Below are 16,062 nucleotides of genomic sequence, written 5' to 3' on the forward strand. Positions count from 1 at the left end.
CCTAAACTTAAAGGTTAAGTTATTTTACAACTTCATTTTAGGTTTTAAAATCTTGTTTTATTTTATATAATAGACAATGTAGATTCCTTTTTGGCTTTGTGTACATGAGAGGGAAATTTGGGGAAAGCAACTTTTGTGACTGTTTCTCACTCATAGTTTCTATGGCTTAAGGGAGCATTTAGAGTAGAATAAGTGTGTTTGGGGAATTTTGTCTTCTAAGATTTTTTTCAAGATTCACATAACTGTCTTCACTGTACATGTGGGATACAGAGTCCTCGTTAGTAGTGTCACATCTTAATCAGTCACTGTGGTTATTTGCCATGGGTCAGTCAGGGACTGTTGGGATGTGCCTTAACTCTTGGACTGTTGCTGTCTCCTTGACTGGATATGAATCAAGCGTGTTTGGCATGAGGGACCCCCCAGTGTTCATCCCTACCCCAGGAGACCGATACCGCCAGATTCTCCTTCCGGCCCTTCGCTTGTGCCAAGTCATTCTTACGTCCAGCATGGCTCAGCACTTGCAGGCAGCAGGGCAGGTAAGAGGAGCCCTTAGTGCAGAAAATCATCAGGTACAAAAGCTTTATTTTACAAATGCAGAAGATGGACCGCTCACATGAATTTCCTTAGGCCCCATGTACTTTGCTCTGAACGTCATTGGTTTATTTTTGTACTCTTGTTTGAATGAAATGTTATAGCTAATTAATAGAATAATGAGATGGGAAGCAAGGGGTCTAAATCAGTTGTTTTATAGAAGGATGCAGTTACTGTGATAGAAATAAGCTGACTTCTAAAATGTAATTTAACTGCGTATTTATTAGAGAATGCTATACACTTCATTAGGCCTTACAGAAAATACAAAAGATAGATGGTAATGCTACATTTAGTTGTGATATTATTTTTAGTGCTTTTCAGGGAAATCTTCAAAAATATGTTTCTTTATTTAATAATGCAATATACAGTTTAGCGTTTCACTGGTTAGTTAGGCTTATCATTCATGAGTCTGCTATTTTTTATTGTATTGCTCTGTTCTTACGATACTCTCAGAAACTGTGTCCATTTAATAATTTATGGTGATTTTATCTGCTTTCCCTGCCATCAGTCTTTAGGCTTGCCTCACCAAGATAGAATGCTGCTGTTTCTAGTGTGGCACCTGATTTTATACTGCATTGGTCTTGGTGACATTCTGTCCCTTTCATATGCGGCCTTTGAGTTAGTTCTTTAACATGCAAAGAGTCTGTCTTCTACTTTATTGACATTAATATTTTTTAGTAGATGTGAAATAAGACCAGACTTAACCCTGAGCATAGCAGAATTACCTGAATAGCTTCTTTAAAAAATACAGATTACTGAGTTACATGTCCAACAATGATGGGCTGAGGCCAGGAATCTATATTGAAGAAATAAAGGGGCACACAATTCCTGAGAGATTCAAATGTTCAGCCTGTTGTGGTGTAGTCCCTGCCTTTGAGGCATCTGTAATCTAGTTGAGAAGATGTTTAGGTGTGAAAAGAGTAGAGTCCTCTGTGACGGGACACTGTTGAACGCTAAGCTGGAAGGGCAGAGTTTGGAGGTCAAGGTTTGTTTCGCCTTTATTTTCACCTTATCGAAAGGAGAGTTAGACAAAAGCTTTTATGTGATTGTCCCCATGTCATAGCGCCAGCTTGAGTTCAGGAAGTCATTTTTATACATATTCATTTTAAATTCATGTTCTAGATCCATTTAGACAAAAATTTAAAAATAAAATATGGGTCAGATAATAGTTTTCATGCAGTCATTCCAAGTTATTTTATACTCTTCTGCAATAGCTCTTAAGTGTGTTAAATTTCTAAACTTTGAAATAATCCTTATTTTGAGCTTTCTTATGAATGTTGGCTTCTTGGAAAAATAAACTGTAAATGCAAAGGATAACTGTTCATCTAATATTCTTACATTAAATTATTTGCGTCAGTGTTATTAAACTGATGGATATAAATTTATAATATACTTTTCTACTCTTTCACCTCTGTTTTTTCCTTTCCCTCTCTTTTTCCTTGGTAGGTGTTGCAATTTCTCATTTCTCATTCAGATACCATACAAGCAATTCTGCGCTGTCAGGACATTAGCGCAGGGTCTTTGCAGGAATTGGCTCTGCTGACAGGAATTATAAGTAAAGCAGCACTTCCTGGTGAGTTGATTATGTTGAATTTTTAAACAATGGCTTTATAGACATACACTTAGTAGAATGAGGTTGTTATTACTTTGCAGCTATATATGACTTATTTGAGATTGGAACTAACAAAGTTAACTACCTTTTGTGAAGTCATATGTTTGTAAAAATGGTTTATGGTCAGTATAAAAAATTCAGAAAGTTAAAGAAAATAATTAACACTCAAATCCCACTATCTAGAAATTGCCAGATGTTAACTTTTGGTAAGTAGCTTTTTAACCAGTGTCCTATGTGTATGTATGTATTGGTGGGTGAGGGGGCATGGTGGAAAGAAACAGACATATAGAGATAATATATGAAAATGGGATGCCTTTTGTATGCAGTTTTAGAAAGCAGCTATTTAATTTTACATAAACTTTACAGGTGAAAAACTAGTTGACAAGAAGCTGAAGACATTGATGAATTCTAGACAGACTTTTCTTTAATACAGGTGTACAAGAGATGTTAGTTCTTACAAGAGATATTAGTTCTTAAAAGATTGCTATGATTAAGAAAAGATTATGATATATTAGTAAGATAATTTGGTCATTTAAAAAATTTGTTTTACTACATATGAATTTTAGACAGAATCAACTAACTCTGTGTGAAAGATTAAGTGTGAGTTATTTTACACTTCTTCCACCCTCATGTTATGTTTATTTGTAGTTTTACTTTGTGAAGTAAATATAATTTTCATTCAGTTCTGGAACCATAATACCTTCAGCTATTTAATTTTACTTGTATATTTATGTGGACTCATAGAAATGCACCAGTTTTGTGTGTTTTTCTTCCCCTCTTACAACTTCACCATTTCTGAGTTCTTTCTTTTAATTTATCTCTTGGAATTTTTAATTTGTATTGAGGTCCTCTCCCCCAAGAAAAAATATATAATATTCCTTGAATTCTCTAATGTTTGTGAGCATCTGAAGACTGCCTTATTGAATGACAGCATGGCCTAATATTAATGACAATAACTCATATTTTTAAGCATGTATATGCTGGGTAGTATTTTAGACACTTAGCATGTCAATTGATTTAATCATCACAACAGTCTTGAGAGTTAGAACCTTTATTATCCACCTTTTATAGGTGAGGAAACTGAGGCACAGAGAGGTTTGCTTCTCCCAAGTCCCATGGATAACGCTGTAGGGCTTTCCAGGAACCGTGGCCTCTGAGCCTGTGCACTTAACTACTCAGCTGTTCTACCTCCAATTTTACGTTGCTGTGGAGAAGCCTGAGGCCCACCCCTGATTCTGCCGCAATGACCCCGCACAGATTTTTCCTCTCTGGACATTTATCTGTGCCTGAACCCTTTGTGTTGGGAGGAGGAGAGTTTGGCAGGGCCGAGAGCAGTGTTTGTTAAGGTACTCAGAGCCTGTGCTCATTGTGAGGAGATCCCAGGGTCAACTCTGCCTCACCTTGTCGTGTTTTAGTCCTGTGTGCCTATTATGGTCATTTCCCCAGTTCATTCCGGTGGCCTTGAATGATGCAAAGACACGCCACCCTTCTTGCCTTTACTGTGTTCCCATAGTGCTGTATAGTGGTTCTCTTCCTAATGGCTTTTACTTGGATTTCTCCTGATTAATTTACATCATCAGTCTAATATGCTTCTTTGTAGATTGCAAGAGTTTGTTGGCTTATCCTCTTTCCCCCGTACTGCTTCTGAGGGCTGGGATGCGGGTCGTGCGATGAATCATGTTACTTATTCCCCTGGAATTTTTTCAATCTTTTTTTTCCCCTTAACCACCACCATTCTTCAGTATTTGTGGTATAAGGTGGCTTCTTTCCTTTTTTTGGTGAGTTTCATTTATTCGTAGGTTGATTGTAGAAGGGACATTCTGTGATACTACTTCATTCTGCCATCTTAATCCAGAAGCCATGAGCCTTTTATCAGATACTCTGGCAAGATGATTTTTTGGATGAATTTGCCTTTCATTACTTTTTAAAAATACTTGAAACATTCTGAATTTTGCTGATAGTGGCATTTGACCCTGTCACCATATTAAAATTACATTCAGAAAAGCTCAGTGTATTTTAACATGCTCATGATAAATTCAAACAAATAAAATAGAGTAAAAGCACTCTGACGTGACCCTGCTTCCTGAAAGGAACCAGTTATCAATTTATACTTTATTTTTGTGGCAGTTTCTCTGTATGTGGTATAAAAATTTTTTCCTCCCTACAAAATGAAATCATACTATACACACTGCTCTATAACTCGCCCCCTGTACCCATTATGTCTTGGAGATCTTTTTTCATCAACATATACAGTTCCCACCTCACTCCTTAATTGGCAGAACAGTTTTCCGGTTCTGAGGTATTTATCCAGACCTCTATGACATGTTGAGTGTTTCCAGTCTTTTTAAAATTTTCAAATAGTGTGGCATTTAATAACTTTGTATGTGTGTGTTTACATATACATTTTTGTATGTTTGAGCTGGTAGACTTGGTATATACTATTTAAAATAATTTTAAAAGATAATGCCAAGTACCTCCTAATTTTTTGAAATCATTTTTGAAAAGAATTTATGCTCCTGTTAACCCTACTCCCAGTTCAGCCCTTGGTTACATATATGGTTTTGTATTATCCTACAATTTCATCCTATGTTTTTGTTTAAAATGCTAGTCCAGTACCAGATACGTTGTACCTTCTCAACTACTTATCAGGAGGTTAATTTTTTATCTGTGACCCATGGATATTCTGTAAAGTGTTTTAGAGTTGAGGGTGATACATACAGTCCACAGTACTGAGGTGCCCTGTAGCAGAAGTCTTAAGAATCTGAGAATTGGACTTCTGCAGTGGTCCAGTGGTTAAGACTGTTTCCACTAGAGGGACACGGGTTTGATCCCCGGTCGGGGAAGTTTTGCATACCTCGTGGTGCAGTAAAAAAAAAGGAATGTAAAAATTGCTTGTCTTTAAATAGAGGCAGCAGGAGGAATGAAAGAACTGAGGAACAGCAAGGCAGGTTGAAGAGAGAAGAAAAGTTAAAGAAAAACAGGAAAAAGCCAAAGTTCCATGATAGTGTTAAGTGCAAACTCTGACTTTCAAGGAGTTAAAATGGAAAAGGATGGCATAAGAATCAGAAGCAACAAATGTAGAAAAAATATTTCAAGAATTTGATATTAATGAGGTTTTTGCTTGATTTTGCTTTGTTTTGGCATACAAGGGAGACCTGAACACATTTTCAAATAGTGAGGAAAAATCCTCTATGGCAGAGTAATGTTAGAAAGTAATTAAATAAAGTGATCTGGGAGCAGACTCCAAGTGGAGGTGGAGGGTGGGAAGGGATTGGATCTAGTGGAGCGGTGGAGGGCAGCTGAGGTAGCATGACAGCACCTGCCAGGGGATGCGCGTGTCCTCTGTAGTTTGTGATGGGCTTGGAAATCTAAAAAGAGGAGAGCTTGTCATTATGAGGAACCAAGGATAAGGTTCTGGGTTACGTGCTATGGAGCGTATGCTTGGAAGTAAGAAATGGGTTAAAAGGATTGTGAAAACACATGGAAAGTTAGGGTGGCTAGGACAGGGTCACCTGGGTTCTCTGTATGGCTGCAGTAATGGAACAAAGAAATAAACCAATGGGAATAATGACCCATGGGTTTACTTGGAGGGCTCATTAGAAATAAGGGAAATCCATGGTACTATAAAAGGTTGATCAGCTTAATGTAGGGATTTTGTAGTGGGCCCAAACTGAAAAATTGAATGGAAGCTATTTTTCTGTATGTGTAAGTTATACTTTGCTTAAGGGAAGAGGAAAAAAATCAAATGATGCATAGAAGAGTTAAAAAAAGGAATGCATTTCATTCTTAGTGTTTTATATCCTGAACTGTTTTATGAGAAAGTAATTTACTGTGGAGTTTAGAAAATTTTGTTTTATATTTATAAATAAAAATAGATTTTTCTCAAAAGACTTTTTAAAATGCACTTTTGAATCTCTGATCCAATCTAGATTTATTTTGCATATGACTGAACGTGTGGTGGTACACTTAACAATCTGTAAAGTTGTAAGGTATTTCTCAAACCTCCTTCATGGCAGAGTCTGTCTATTCATACATTAAAGAATGTGAAAGAGTAAAACTACTCTTCCTAGTTTTTTAATGTCTATATTTTGTCAGTTACAAAGCTACATTTAAAAACATTCTAAATTTTGTAGGTATACTAAGTGAACTTGATGTTGATGTAAATGAAGGATCACTAATGGAGCTACAGGGACATATTGGAAGATTCCAGGTAGCTGATTCTTTACTTCTTTTTTATTTTTTAAATAAAAAATAAAATTGATTCTTACCTCTTTAAAGAGCAGTAGTAAAACTTGTAATAAAATACAACAATCCTCTCTGATCCTCCTTGTACAGCTTCCTTAATTTGGGTAAACCCAGCAATGGTTTTAATTGAGTCTTTCATATCTCTAAATAATTTTGTTTATGTTGCTACTATTTGATTTTCCAATTTTAAGAATCATCTATTGACCTTCCATCAAAGAGGATAAGAATTTAGATCTCTTTACTCCTGTTCTTCCATATGATATGTGTATCTCTCAGAACATGCCCCCACCCCCAACTCAACAAATCATATCATAATTTTGATTAGATTAACATTTAGTGTTACACTATTATTACTGTGTAAATGTCATTTATAAATAAGCCATGGATGGACCATATGTTACTTTTGTAAACATTATGTTTTCCTTAGAGTAAATAATTATTGCTTTTTTTATTTGCTTGGTTTTTGTACTTCTGATTTATTGTCAAACTCTCCTCCAGTTGTTTAATCTCCTTTTAATATATTTAAACATAGTAGAGAGCTTATCAATTCAGTATTTTATCACAGTCCTTCTGGGAGCCTCCTGGCCTGCTTTGATCTAGACATCTTCACTTTTGGGAGCCGCAGAGGAATTATATTTATATAGTAGAATTTATATTCCATTGTTTTTATACAGTGATTGTCATAACCAGTCCTCTTTTCATGAACTGTTTTTCAAGTTTCCAAAAGAAAAATGCTGTCATCAGCTTTTTAGTGTATACCTTTTTATGTAATATTACTGTTATCTCTGGGACCCAGGGTATGCAAGTACTGCGTTTTGAGTCATTGTCAAGATAGCACTCCAGAAGGGCTTGTGTTCTCTGTAACCAGACCAAAATACTCTGGGTTTTTTCCCTCAGTCTTCTAACATATTAATTGATGGGGATGAAAATATTTCTGATGCATCTTTCGTAAGGTGGCCTCTGGAAGTGTGTTGCTGCGTCTGTTTTATCTGTCAGTGTAGCAAACAGCCAGTTGTAAGTTTTAAAAATAGATACAGCTGTTTTGACAAAATAAATTTATATTACAGTCTCCTTAGTCTGTTTTGCCTTAGCCAAACTTACTCTAATGTGAGTTTAAAGTAGATATTATATAATATGTAGGTATATATGTGTATATAGGTGTGTGTGTATATATAATACCAGTGTTTCAAACACATTTTTATTGTGCACTTACTACGTGCAGTGGAGAAGGAATGGCATCCCACTCCAATATTCTTGCCTGGAGAATCCCATGGACAGGGGATCCTGGTGGGCTACAGTCCATGGGGTCATAAGAGTCAGACACGACTGAGCGACTGGGCACATCCTGTGTGCAAAACACTATACTAAGCACTTTAAATATAATTCAGTGCTCAGGTAATCCAAATAATAATTTTCAAGGTGAAAATTGCTATTATCACTCTAGAAATGTGAGCATAGAGGCTTGAAGAAGTTAAGTAACTAGTCCCAGGACAAATAGCAAAAAGTCATGTGCCTGCAGTTGGAACCCAGATCTCTGATTCTGGACATATTGCCAATTTTGTGAAGCTTGTCCTTTCCTGCTGAGAACTGTAGGAACAATTGTATTCTCAGGTGAAAAGTACCAACATGTCAAACAAAATGACCTTTGCATTTTATCTGCTAAGGTCACCTCTGTTTTCCCACCTCCTTGATGACATCTCCAGAAGAAGCCACAGGAGTCAGAGCCTTTAAATTTGAGCCTTGGTAGACAAAATGATCACGGGTCTGCTTCTGTTCACCATCTCATTTTGCTTCTCAGTGTTTATTGATTGGTGTTTATTTAATGGGTGTCTACTAAGGAATTATTTGGTATGATACAAAAAATTTAGGGCAAACACTTAGACTTTAGTGACTGTTAACTGCTAAAAAATTAATATTCTTTTAATGAGTTGTCTGCCAAGTAAATACATTTGCAAAAAGATGAATTTTAGTATTATTAACTTATAGTTGACATAGTTGGAAGTCAGAAATCATAAACATTAAAGAGGATTTAACTCTCCTCTGAGCTGAGTTTTTCTTTATCTCCCTCAAGAAAGAGAGGTCACTAACTTTAAACACATCCAGCTAGATGTGAACTTTTGCTCATGTTTTGTCTTTTCCTTCCTCAGCGCCAGTGCTTAGGACTACTAAGTCGCTTTGGTGGTTCCGACAAACTGCGTCAGTTTAAATTTCAAGATGATAATGTGGAGGGAGATAGAGTGAGCAGGAAAGATGAGGTTGAACTGGCTATGCAGCAGGTAAGAGGAGTGGCAGTCATGTAACTATTTTTTAAGGTTTTTACGTTTCTGGAAATATTTGAGAAAAACAATACACATGGATAATTTTAAAACTGATTTGTGACTTTGTTGCAATTTTACAAATTGCTCTTAATTTTGTTCTCCTTCACATCTGGATCTCCATGAGATGAGGCATTTGGGGAGCTAATATTTTTGTTACTGCTCTTCTCGCTTTGCAGATTTGTGCCAATGTCATGGAATACTGCCAGTCCCTCATGTTACAGAGTTCCCCTACCTTCCAGCATGCTGTGTGTCTCTTCACCCCTAGCCTTTCAGAAACCATTAACAGAGATGGGCCCCGACAAGGTGAGCTGCTTCTTTCTTTCTGTATTTGAGGAATTATGTTGCTAGGATTATGAGAACCTCTAGTTGGCTCCAGTAGGGTGCACCTTTTTTTTTTTTTTTTAAACCAGTAATGGGAATTTTTAAATCGACTTCTTTAAGAAGAAGTTATAAGGAGGTACTGTTGTCAGACCTGTGGATGCAACTGGAGAGCTTGAAAGAATAGAGAAATTTTAAGATTTTCTGAGAATGAAGCTGGAAGAGCCATGCAGGGAGAGTATAGTTTTATATAGTGTGTGAGACCATAGAGTCTGGGATTGGAGACTAAGCTAGCTAGGTGAGAAGTATGGAAATATTGCAGATAGTTTATATGTTAAATCATGTTAAACTGAATTTTTAGTATCTCAGTTGGATTTTGTGTGATACCAATGTATGGTATGTGCCATACCATCGCATAGTAAAATTTAGATACTTAGTAGGCTCATGTAGCCTGTGATTTCCCTATGACCCAGTAGGGAAGATTAGGAATCTAAGGCAGGATTATGGATTGGTTAAAGCCGTTTTCCATGGGACACTTAAAGGCCAAAAGCCCTTTTGGATCTTGGTGGTTGTTTGTGATGGACTGGTGGTAATTTCAAGAAATATTCTATTTGAGATTTCTGAGAATCATTTTAGGGTTTGTCTTACTCTGTTATAAATGTCCTAGGTAGTGGGATTAAGAGAATTTTATTGAAGTATTATTTAAATACAACAAAGTTCACCCATCTTAGGTGGACCATTTGAGTAATTTTTGTAATTTTATGCAGTGTGGAACTACTGTCACAGCTAAACTAGAGAATAATTCCCTCATCCTTTGACGTTTCTTCTTGTTCCTTTGCATTTGATTGTTTCCTTTGACCCTTTGGTCAAGGTGTCTATTATTTTGCCTTTTCCAGAATTTCATATAAATAGAATCTTACAACATGTAGTCTTTTTTGTGTTTTGACATTCATTTAGCTCAGTGTTTTTGAAATCCACTCGTGTGCATTACTATTTTGTTCTTTTTATTTCTGGCTGGTATTCCATATGAATTTATCTATCCACTTGTTGATAGACATTTGGGTTATTTCCAGATGTTTCACTGTTGTGAATAATGCTGCTATGAATATTTGGACATAGATCTTAATGTGGACGTGTTTTCATACCTCTTGATTAGATGCCTAGGAATGCAGTTGCTGGCTTGTGTGATATGTTTAACTAAGTAAGATACTGCCATTCTGTTTTACAAAGTGAAAATCATTTTGTATTTCTACCAGCCATGTAAAGAGTTCTAGTTGATCCACATCCAACTTTTTAAGTTTCAGCTGTTGTACTGGGTGTGTTGTGGTTTCTCATTATGGTTTTAATTTGCATTTCCTTGATGACTAATGATGAGCCTGTGTCCAGGTCTAGTACCATTTGCTGAAAATATTTATCTTTTTATTTGATTACTTTGATAGCTTTTGTCAGAAATCAATTGACCACATAAATTTGGATTTATTTTTCTTCAGACTTTTTTAAGGACTAATAAGCATATTCTTCTCTGCCAATTCTAGACATATAAATGGGTAGGTATTCAGTAGGTTCTAGAATAGTAACAGAGATACAGTTTAACCTAGTGGTTAACCTAGGGTTAAGAGCACAGCCTGCTGATGAACTGCCTGGATTTGAATCCCAGTTCTACAAGTGACTTAAGAAAAATGACTTAGCTCTTTGTGACTCAGTTTCTTTGTCTATAAAGTAGAAGTAATAACTAGGTCTCCTCTAGTGAATTATTGTAAGGATTAAATGTGTTAATGAGTATAAAGTGCTTTAGAACAGTGCCTGACAGCACAATATCAGTGTTAGCTATTGTTATTTTTATTATTGCTCTAGTATTGTTATCCTCTGGTATATTTACTGTTCCTTGTGATCGAGGGACCCTTTCCTGTAGCAATTCTATTTCCTTGACCTCGTTCTCTTTCCCGCAGAATCTATTTCTGTAATTAAATATCTCATGAGCCATCCTCACCGGATGTCTAAGTCTGGTGCCTCTGAATATTTTCTAGACTGGAGCAAATTATTGTATAAGAATTCATGAAGAAATTTGAAACATGCTCAGCATTAGACCATCGCATTTGTGGCTAGTTTCCTACCAAGTCGAGGTCTCACAAATGTTATCCAGGGACCAGCATTCCTAATTTCACTAGGAGAAGGCTTTCTGTGATGACCTGTGTCATAGAGATGGTCACATCCTCACTGAAGACTGGGAGAGGAGACCTGGCAAATCAGATGAGTCTAGGCAAAATCCGTTGACAAAGGACTCTTCTTTTTCCCTCCATGTGAAGAAGGTCTGTGAGATCCAACTTTGGAGCAAAGTTCAGGGAGATGGCAGTGAAGGAAGCAAGTGTAGATCTCTCCCTCAGTATTCATGGCAGTTGGGGCCATTAAACAAAGTTTGTCTCCAAATTAAACTTGAAATTACTAAGGTGTTTCTCAAAGAAATCCCTTCGTTGCAAGAGGAAATTGCTTTATTTGTACCACGCAAAGCACGTCTAGAATTATAACGTTACTGCTCTCTAGTTTTTCTTCCTTCTACAGACAGTTTTTCCAACATCACATTGTTCCTTTCCACCTTCATCAGAAAGTGGTCCCATAAAAGGCAGATCATTTTGTTTTGCTAGCCAAATGGAACTATTGTGGTGGAAGAATTAAACTTTAAAAATTCTGTCATCTGTTTTTTAGCTATGTGTTAGTATTCTGCTTGTCTGTTTGGAAGAATGATTTTGAGCTGGGAACTCAGCAACCAGAAAGATGCAGACTGGAAATGAATCCATATAAGTAAAGCCATAGGGTGAAGCAGGACTTACTCACCTGGGGTCAGGAAACAAAGCTGTATCTGTGCAAATGGGGTGGTGGGGTGGTAGAGAGATGGGTGTATAGGCTTATAGCTTCCATAGAGTTCTCAAAGCGGTCTTCACCCAGTAAAGGGTAAGTTTTCTCAGTGTCCATCAGCCAGACTTACTTATTGTCTCAAGGCTCTAGCCTTATGTACCTACCTCATTACAGTAGCTCCTAACCACATCTTTGAACTGTTAGTGGTGTTTAAAAGTAGTCTTGGGTTGTTTTTAATAATAGTTTACATGCCTTTAAATTCCTGGGCTTTCCTTTTTAAAAAAAAAAACAAAACAGGTCATTTGAAATTCATATAAAATGGCTGTAGGTAGAACATTGGTTTTTCTTTTTCTTATCAACTCCATTAGATACCCAAGCTCCAGTGGTTCCATACTGGCACCTGCCTGGTTTGGGCATTATCGTCTACCTGCTGAGACAGAGCGCTAATGATTTCTTCAGCTATTACGACAGTCATCGACGGAGTGTCAACAAGCTACAGAACGTCGAGCAGCTTCCCCCAGATGAGATAAAAGAGGTATGAATCTTATAATGGGCAATGGAGACTTCTGAGAAACCATTGCTTTTCCTGATAAGGCAGGAGACCAGTGTCAGACTGATAGGTAAAGATGCTGCATCCAGTGAGACAAAAGGAACTCCAGTGACTCTTCTCTGGCGGCTTGAAGAAGAGTCCCTCACCTAAGTTCCACACTTCATAAGGGTAGAAACTTGACTGAGTGACCGAAAGTTGCACCTGTTCAAGAAAACCATCTGCTTAAAAGCAGTTGGCCTTTGAATAAAATTTGGTAATTTATACTGTAAACATCTGTGCTGAGAAACTTAGGTTTCTATTGCAGATGCTTTTTCAGTTAGAAGTGATTTCCTTAGGTAAGATGTCTCTGTCCCTCCAACAACTTCAGTATCTGTTAAGTGAATTTTTCAGACAAATGGGATGGCCTGTCAGACTTGACCACCTTCTCTCAACGACCCAGAACCATTCCCTGGCACTTACTGTAACTGAAGAGGCTGAGTTACTGGGCTTGCTCCCTAAGCAGCCCGCCTTCCTTTCCATGTGGCACAGCTGAACTGTAAAACATCTGTGGCCAATGCTGAAGCCTCCTGGCGTCCTGTGTGGCAGCCTGGTTGTTGATCCATTTTGCCATTCCTGGTTCACACCAGGTTTTCTAAATTATAGCATGTCACCCTCCGGACTAGTCAGAGCCCACTCCCTCTTTGCATCCTTCTGATAACTCTAGGGAGCATCAGAGTTCATGATGTGTCCAGCCCTGAGCTCCACGTGCCACCTGAATACATGAGGCAGATACTGTTGCTGCTCCTCTTTCCGAGATGTGGAAACTGAGGCACTGAAAGAGGGTATGCTGCTGCTGCTGCTGCTAAGTCGCTTCAGTCATGTCCGACTCTGTGCGACCCCACAGACGGCAGCCCACTAGGCTCCTCTGTCCCTGGGATTCTCCAGGCAAGAATAACGGAGTGGGTTGCCATTTCCTTCTCCAATGCATGAAAGTGAAAAGCGAAAGTGAAGTCGCTCAGGCGTGCCCAACTCCTAGCGACCCCATGGACTGCAGCCTACCAGGCTCCTCCATCCATGGGATTTTCCATGCAAGAGAACTGGAGTGGGGTGCCATTGCCTTCTCCGGAAAGAGGGTATAGTTGACTCAAAGCCACACAGCCAGCAAGTACAGATGGGAGCAGGTGTTACTGAGTGGGCTCAGGTGATCTCCGAAGTTGAGTGGTTTATCCCCAGCAGCCCTTCCCCTTCGTGTGTGGCTTACGGGTGACGCTGGCACTCGCAAGAAGGAGCTGCGTTGTCACAACAGAGCACGTGGCACTTCCCCAGCCCCTCCGCAGCACGCCTGCCGCCACACCCAGGGCCTGCAGGTTAAATTGACCTGTTGTGCCTGAAGGTATGCCAGATGGGGGGGGACCAGGGGAGCTTCTGGTTTATGATGGTACGTTTGTTACGCTCTACAAGTCTCACTTGTAGTTTCTTCAGAAGATACCCAATGGCTGTTACAGATATTCTCCACGGCAGTGTGGCATTTGCTGCTTGAAAATGCACTGTTTCGTTTTGTTTTATTTTAATTTGACAAGAAATTCAGGGTTGGTTGGCCCATCAACAGATTGGAAACATCTATTTGAGGGACTGGACTTTTTCAAAAAGCCACAGATGAACATTCATTTATGAATTCAACTGCTTCTTTGGCTCTTGTTTTAAATTACTAGCTTCCTAACTAGATGCTAAACTCTTATCTGCAAGGCTGTTTAAATTCACTTGAATGCTTTTCACAGTACTTAACACAAATGACTGCTTGTAGTAGATTTTTGTTAAATTTTTGTTACAATATGTGTCATTCTTAATACTGTTTGATTTTTTTTCTTAAGTTGTGTCAGTCAGTGATGCCTGCTGGTGTTGATAAAATCTCCACGGCCCAGAAATATGTTCTAGCAAGACGGCGTTTGGTGAAGCTGATCAACAATCGAGCTAAACTGCTTTCCCTTTGTTCTTGTATCCTTAATGCAGTCATCGAGACTGCAGGGTGCTTGAAGGGTGACCTCTAAGGGAATCTTCAAATGTAGGAACTCTTATTCTCACATTATTTGGGTATCAGAACCAAATGGAAAGGGACATTATTACCATTTTTTTCTAGTTAAATGCCTGACATATTTCTAAATGGAAAAAATTTTCTTATTCTTTAGAGTAACTATTAATCCTCATAATACATGCAGATACTTTGTGTCCAGACAGGAGATAAGGACACTGAAGGCTCTACTATACTGCGCCCGAGGGTCTGATCTCCTTCCTCTCAGCACAGCTTGCTGCTTTCTGGAGAGACCTTACAACCAGCTTGTTAGACTGAAGCTGTGGGTACATCACTGAATGGTGCAGTCTCAGAAACTGGTTTGAAAATCATGTGATGAGATTGTTTTCCTTGAATCTGGCCTCTCCCCTGTAGTCATCATAGAGACCTGCCTGTTTATTCTCTGGCGCCATCTGGAGTACTACTTGTTACACTGCACACCCACCGATTCTCAGGATTCCTTATTTGCCTCCAGGTCCTTATTTAAAAGCAGAAGGCTACAAGGTAAACTTTATTCTGAAAATTAGTGAACCACAGATGCCTACAGACTTTAGCACCTTGCAAAACTAGTTACACTTAACGGATGCCTGCTCTGGTTACAAACTATGGACTAGGTAACTAAGTAACTACTTAGTTACTAAGCATAGCTAGTTTTTTTATTTCCCTCCTGTCCATGAGAGATTGTGCAGAGCACAAGAGCATCTTAGAGGCTGTCTTCAGCTGCTCCTCAGCTTCTCGCATGGCTGACGCAGGTCCAGAGTCCTCTGGTCCAGAGGAGTGGAAATGGGTCAGCCTTGGCTAAAGGGGTCTTTTGTGACTGATGAGCATGTATTGGATCCCTTAAGTGGCAGGAAGCAGAAGGAAAGCTTGAGAACCCTGGCTTGGAACATCGAAATGCTTCCTAGGGGCTTCCATTTACTGAAAGCTAAAAGAGAGTCCTCAGCTTTGACCTATGCTGGTCACAGACACTGTGGTTCATTGTCATTGGGTTCTTCTGTTCTGTGGAGGAGACACACCTGCAAACCTAGTTTGACTGTGTCTTTTATCTCTAGATTCCTTCGCTTCGGAAAGCAATCTGGATTTTAGAAGTGGGCTAACTACAGTGAGCCAGCATGATATAGACCAGGTAACATTCTGTTCTCATACTCTTGTTCTTTTTTTGCAAGTACAAAGGGAAAGCCTGGTATGTGAGTAAGATAATAGTCTTCACAGTTGCATGCAAAGAGCTGATTTGAATTCTGGGATAGCAACCTAATAGCTATGTGACTCAGAGCAACTTACTTAGCCTCTGAGCCTCCATTTCCTCAGCTCCGAATGGAAGTGATAATTCAACCTTGAAGTGTTTTGTCAGAATTAAATGAGGGACACCAGGGCAGTGCCTAGAAAGTAGTAAGAGTTCAGTAATTAATAGGTGTTATGATCTGGAAACTGCATATATCAACAGTTACTGCAATTTAAAGCAAATTTAAAACTGTATATACTTACACAAGAAGGAAAAATGTTACTATCATACCAATAAACTTCAAGG

At 38.5% G+C, this 16,062-nt stretch overlaps 1 protein-coding gene across 1 annotated transcript in view; it reads left to right on the forward strand.

Moving 5' to 3' along the window:
- NUP205 (nucleoporin 205) overlaps positions 1–16,062 on the forward strand; it is a 77,732-nt gene that overhangs the window by 61,178 nt on the left and 492 nt on the right. Inside the window, exons 34-42 of the mRNA XM_068972764.1 lie at positions 398–536; positions 2,038–2,164; positions 6,337–6,413; positions 8,596–8,724; positions 8,943–9,069; positions 12,306–12,472; positions 14,338–14,461; positions 14,910–15,038; positions 15,587–15,660. Coding sequence (XP_068828865.1) covers positions 398–536; positions 2,038–2,164; positions 6,337–6,413; positions 8,596–8,724; positions 8,943–9,069; positions 12,306–12,472; positions 14,338–14,461; positions 14,910–15,038; positions 15,587–15,660 — 1,093 coding nt within the window. The remainder of the gene's footprint in view (positions 1–397; positions 537–2,037; positions 2,165–6,336; positions 6,414–8,595; positions 8,725–8,942; positions 9,070–12,305; positions 12,473–14,337; positions 14,462–14,909; positions 15,039–15,586; positions 15,661–16,062) is intronic.

This window comes from Capricornis sumatraensis, chromosome 5 (assembly GCF_032405125.1).
Source record: "Capricornis sumatraensis isolate serow.1 chromosome 5, serow.2, whole genome shotgun sequence".
NCBI lineage: Eukaryota > Metazoa > Chordata > Mammalia > Artiodactyla > Bovidae > Capricornis > Capricornis sumatraensis.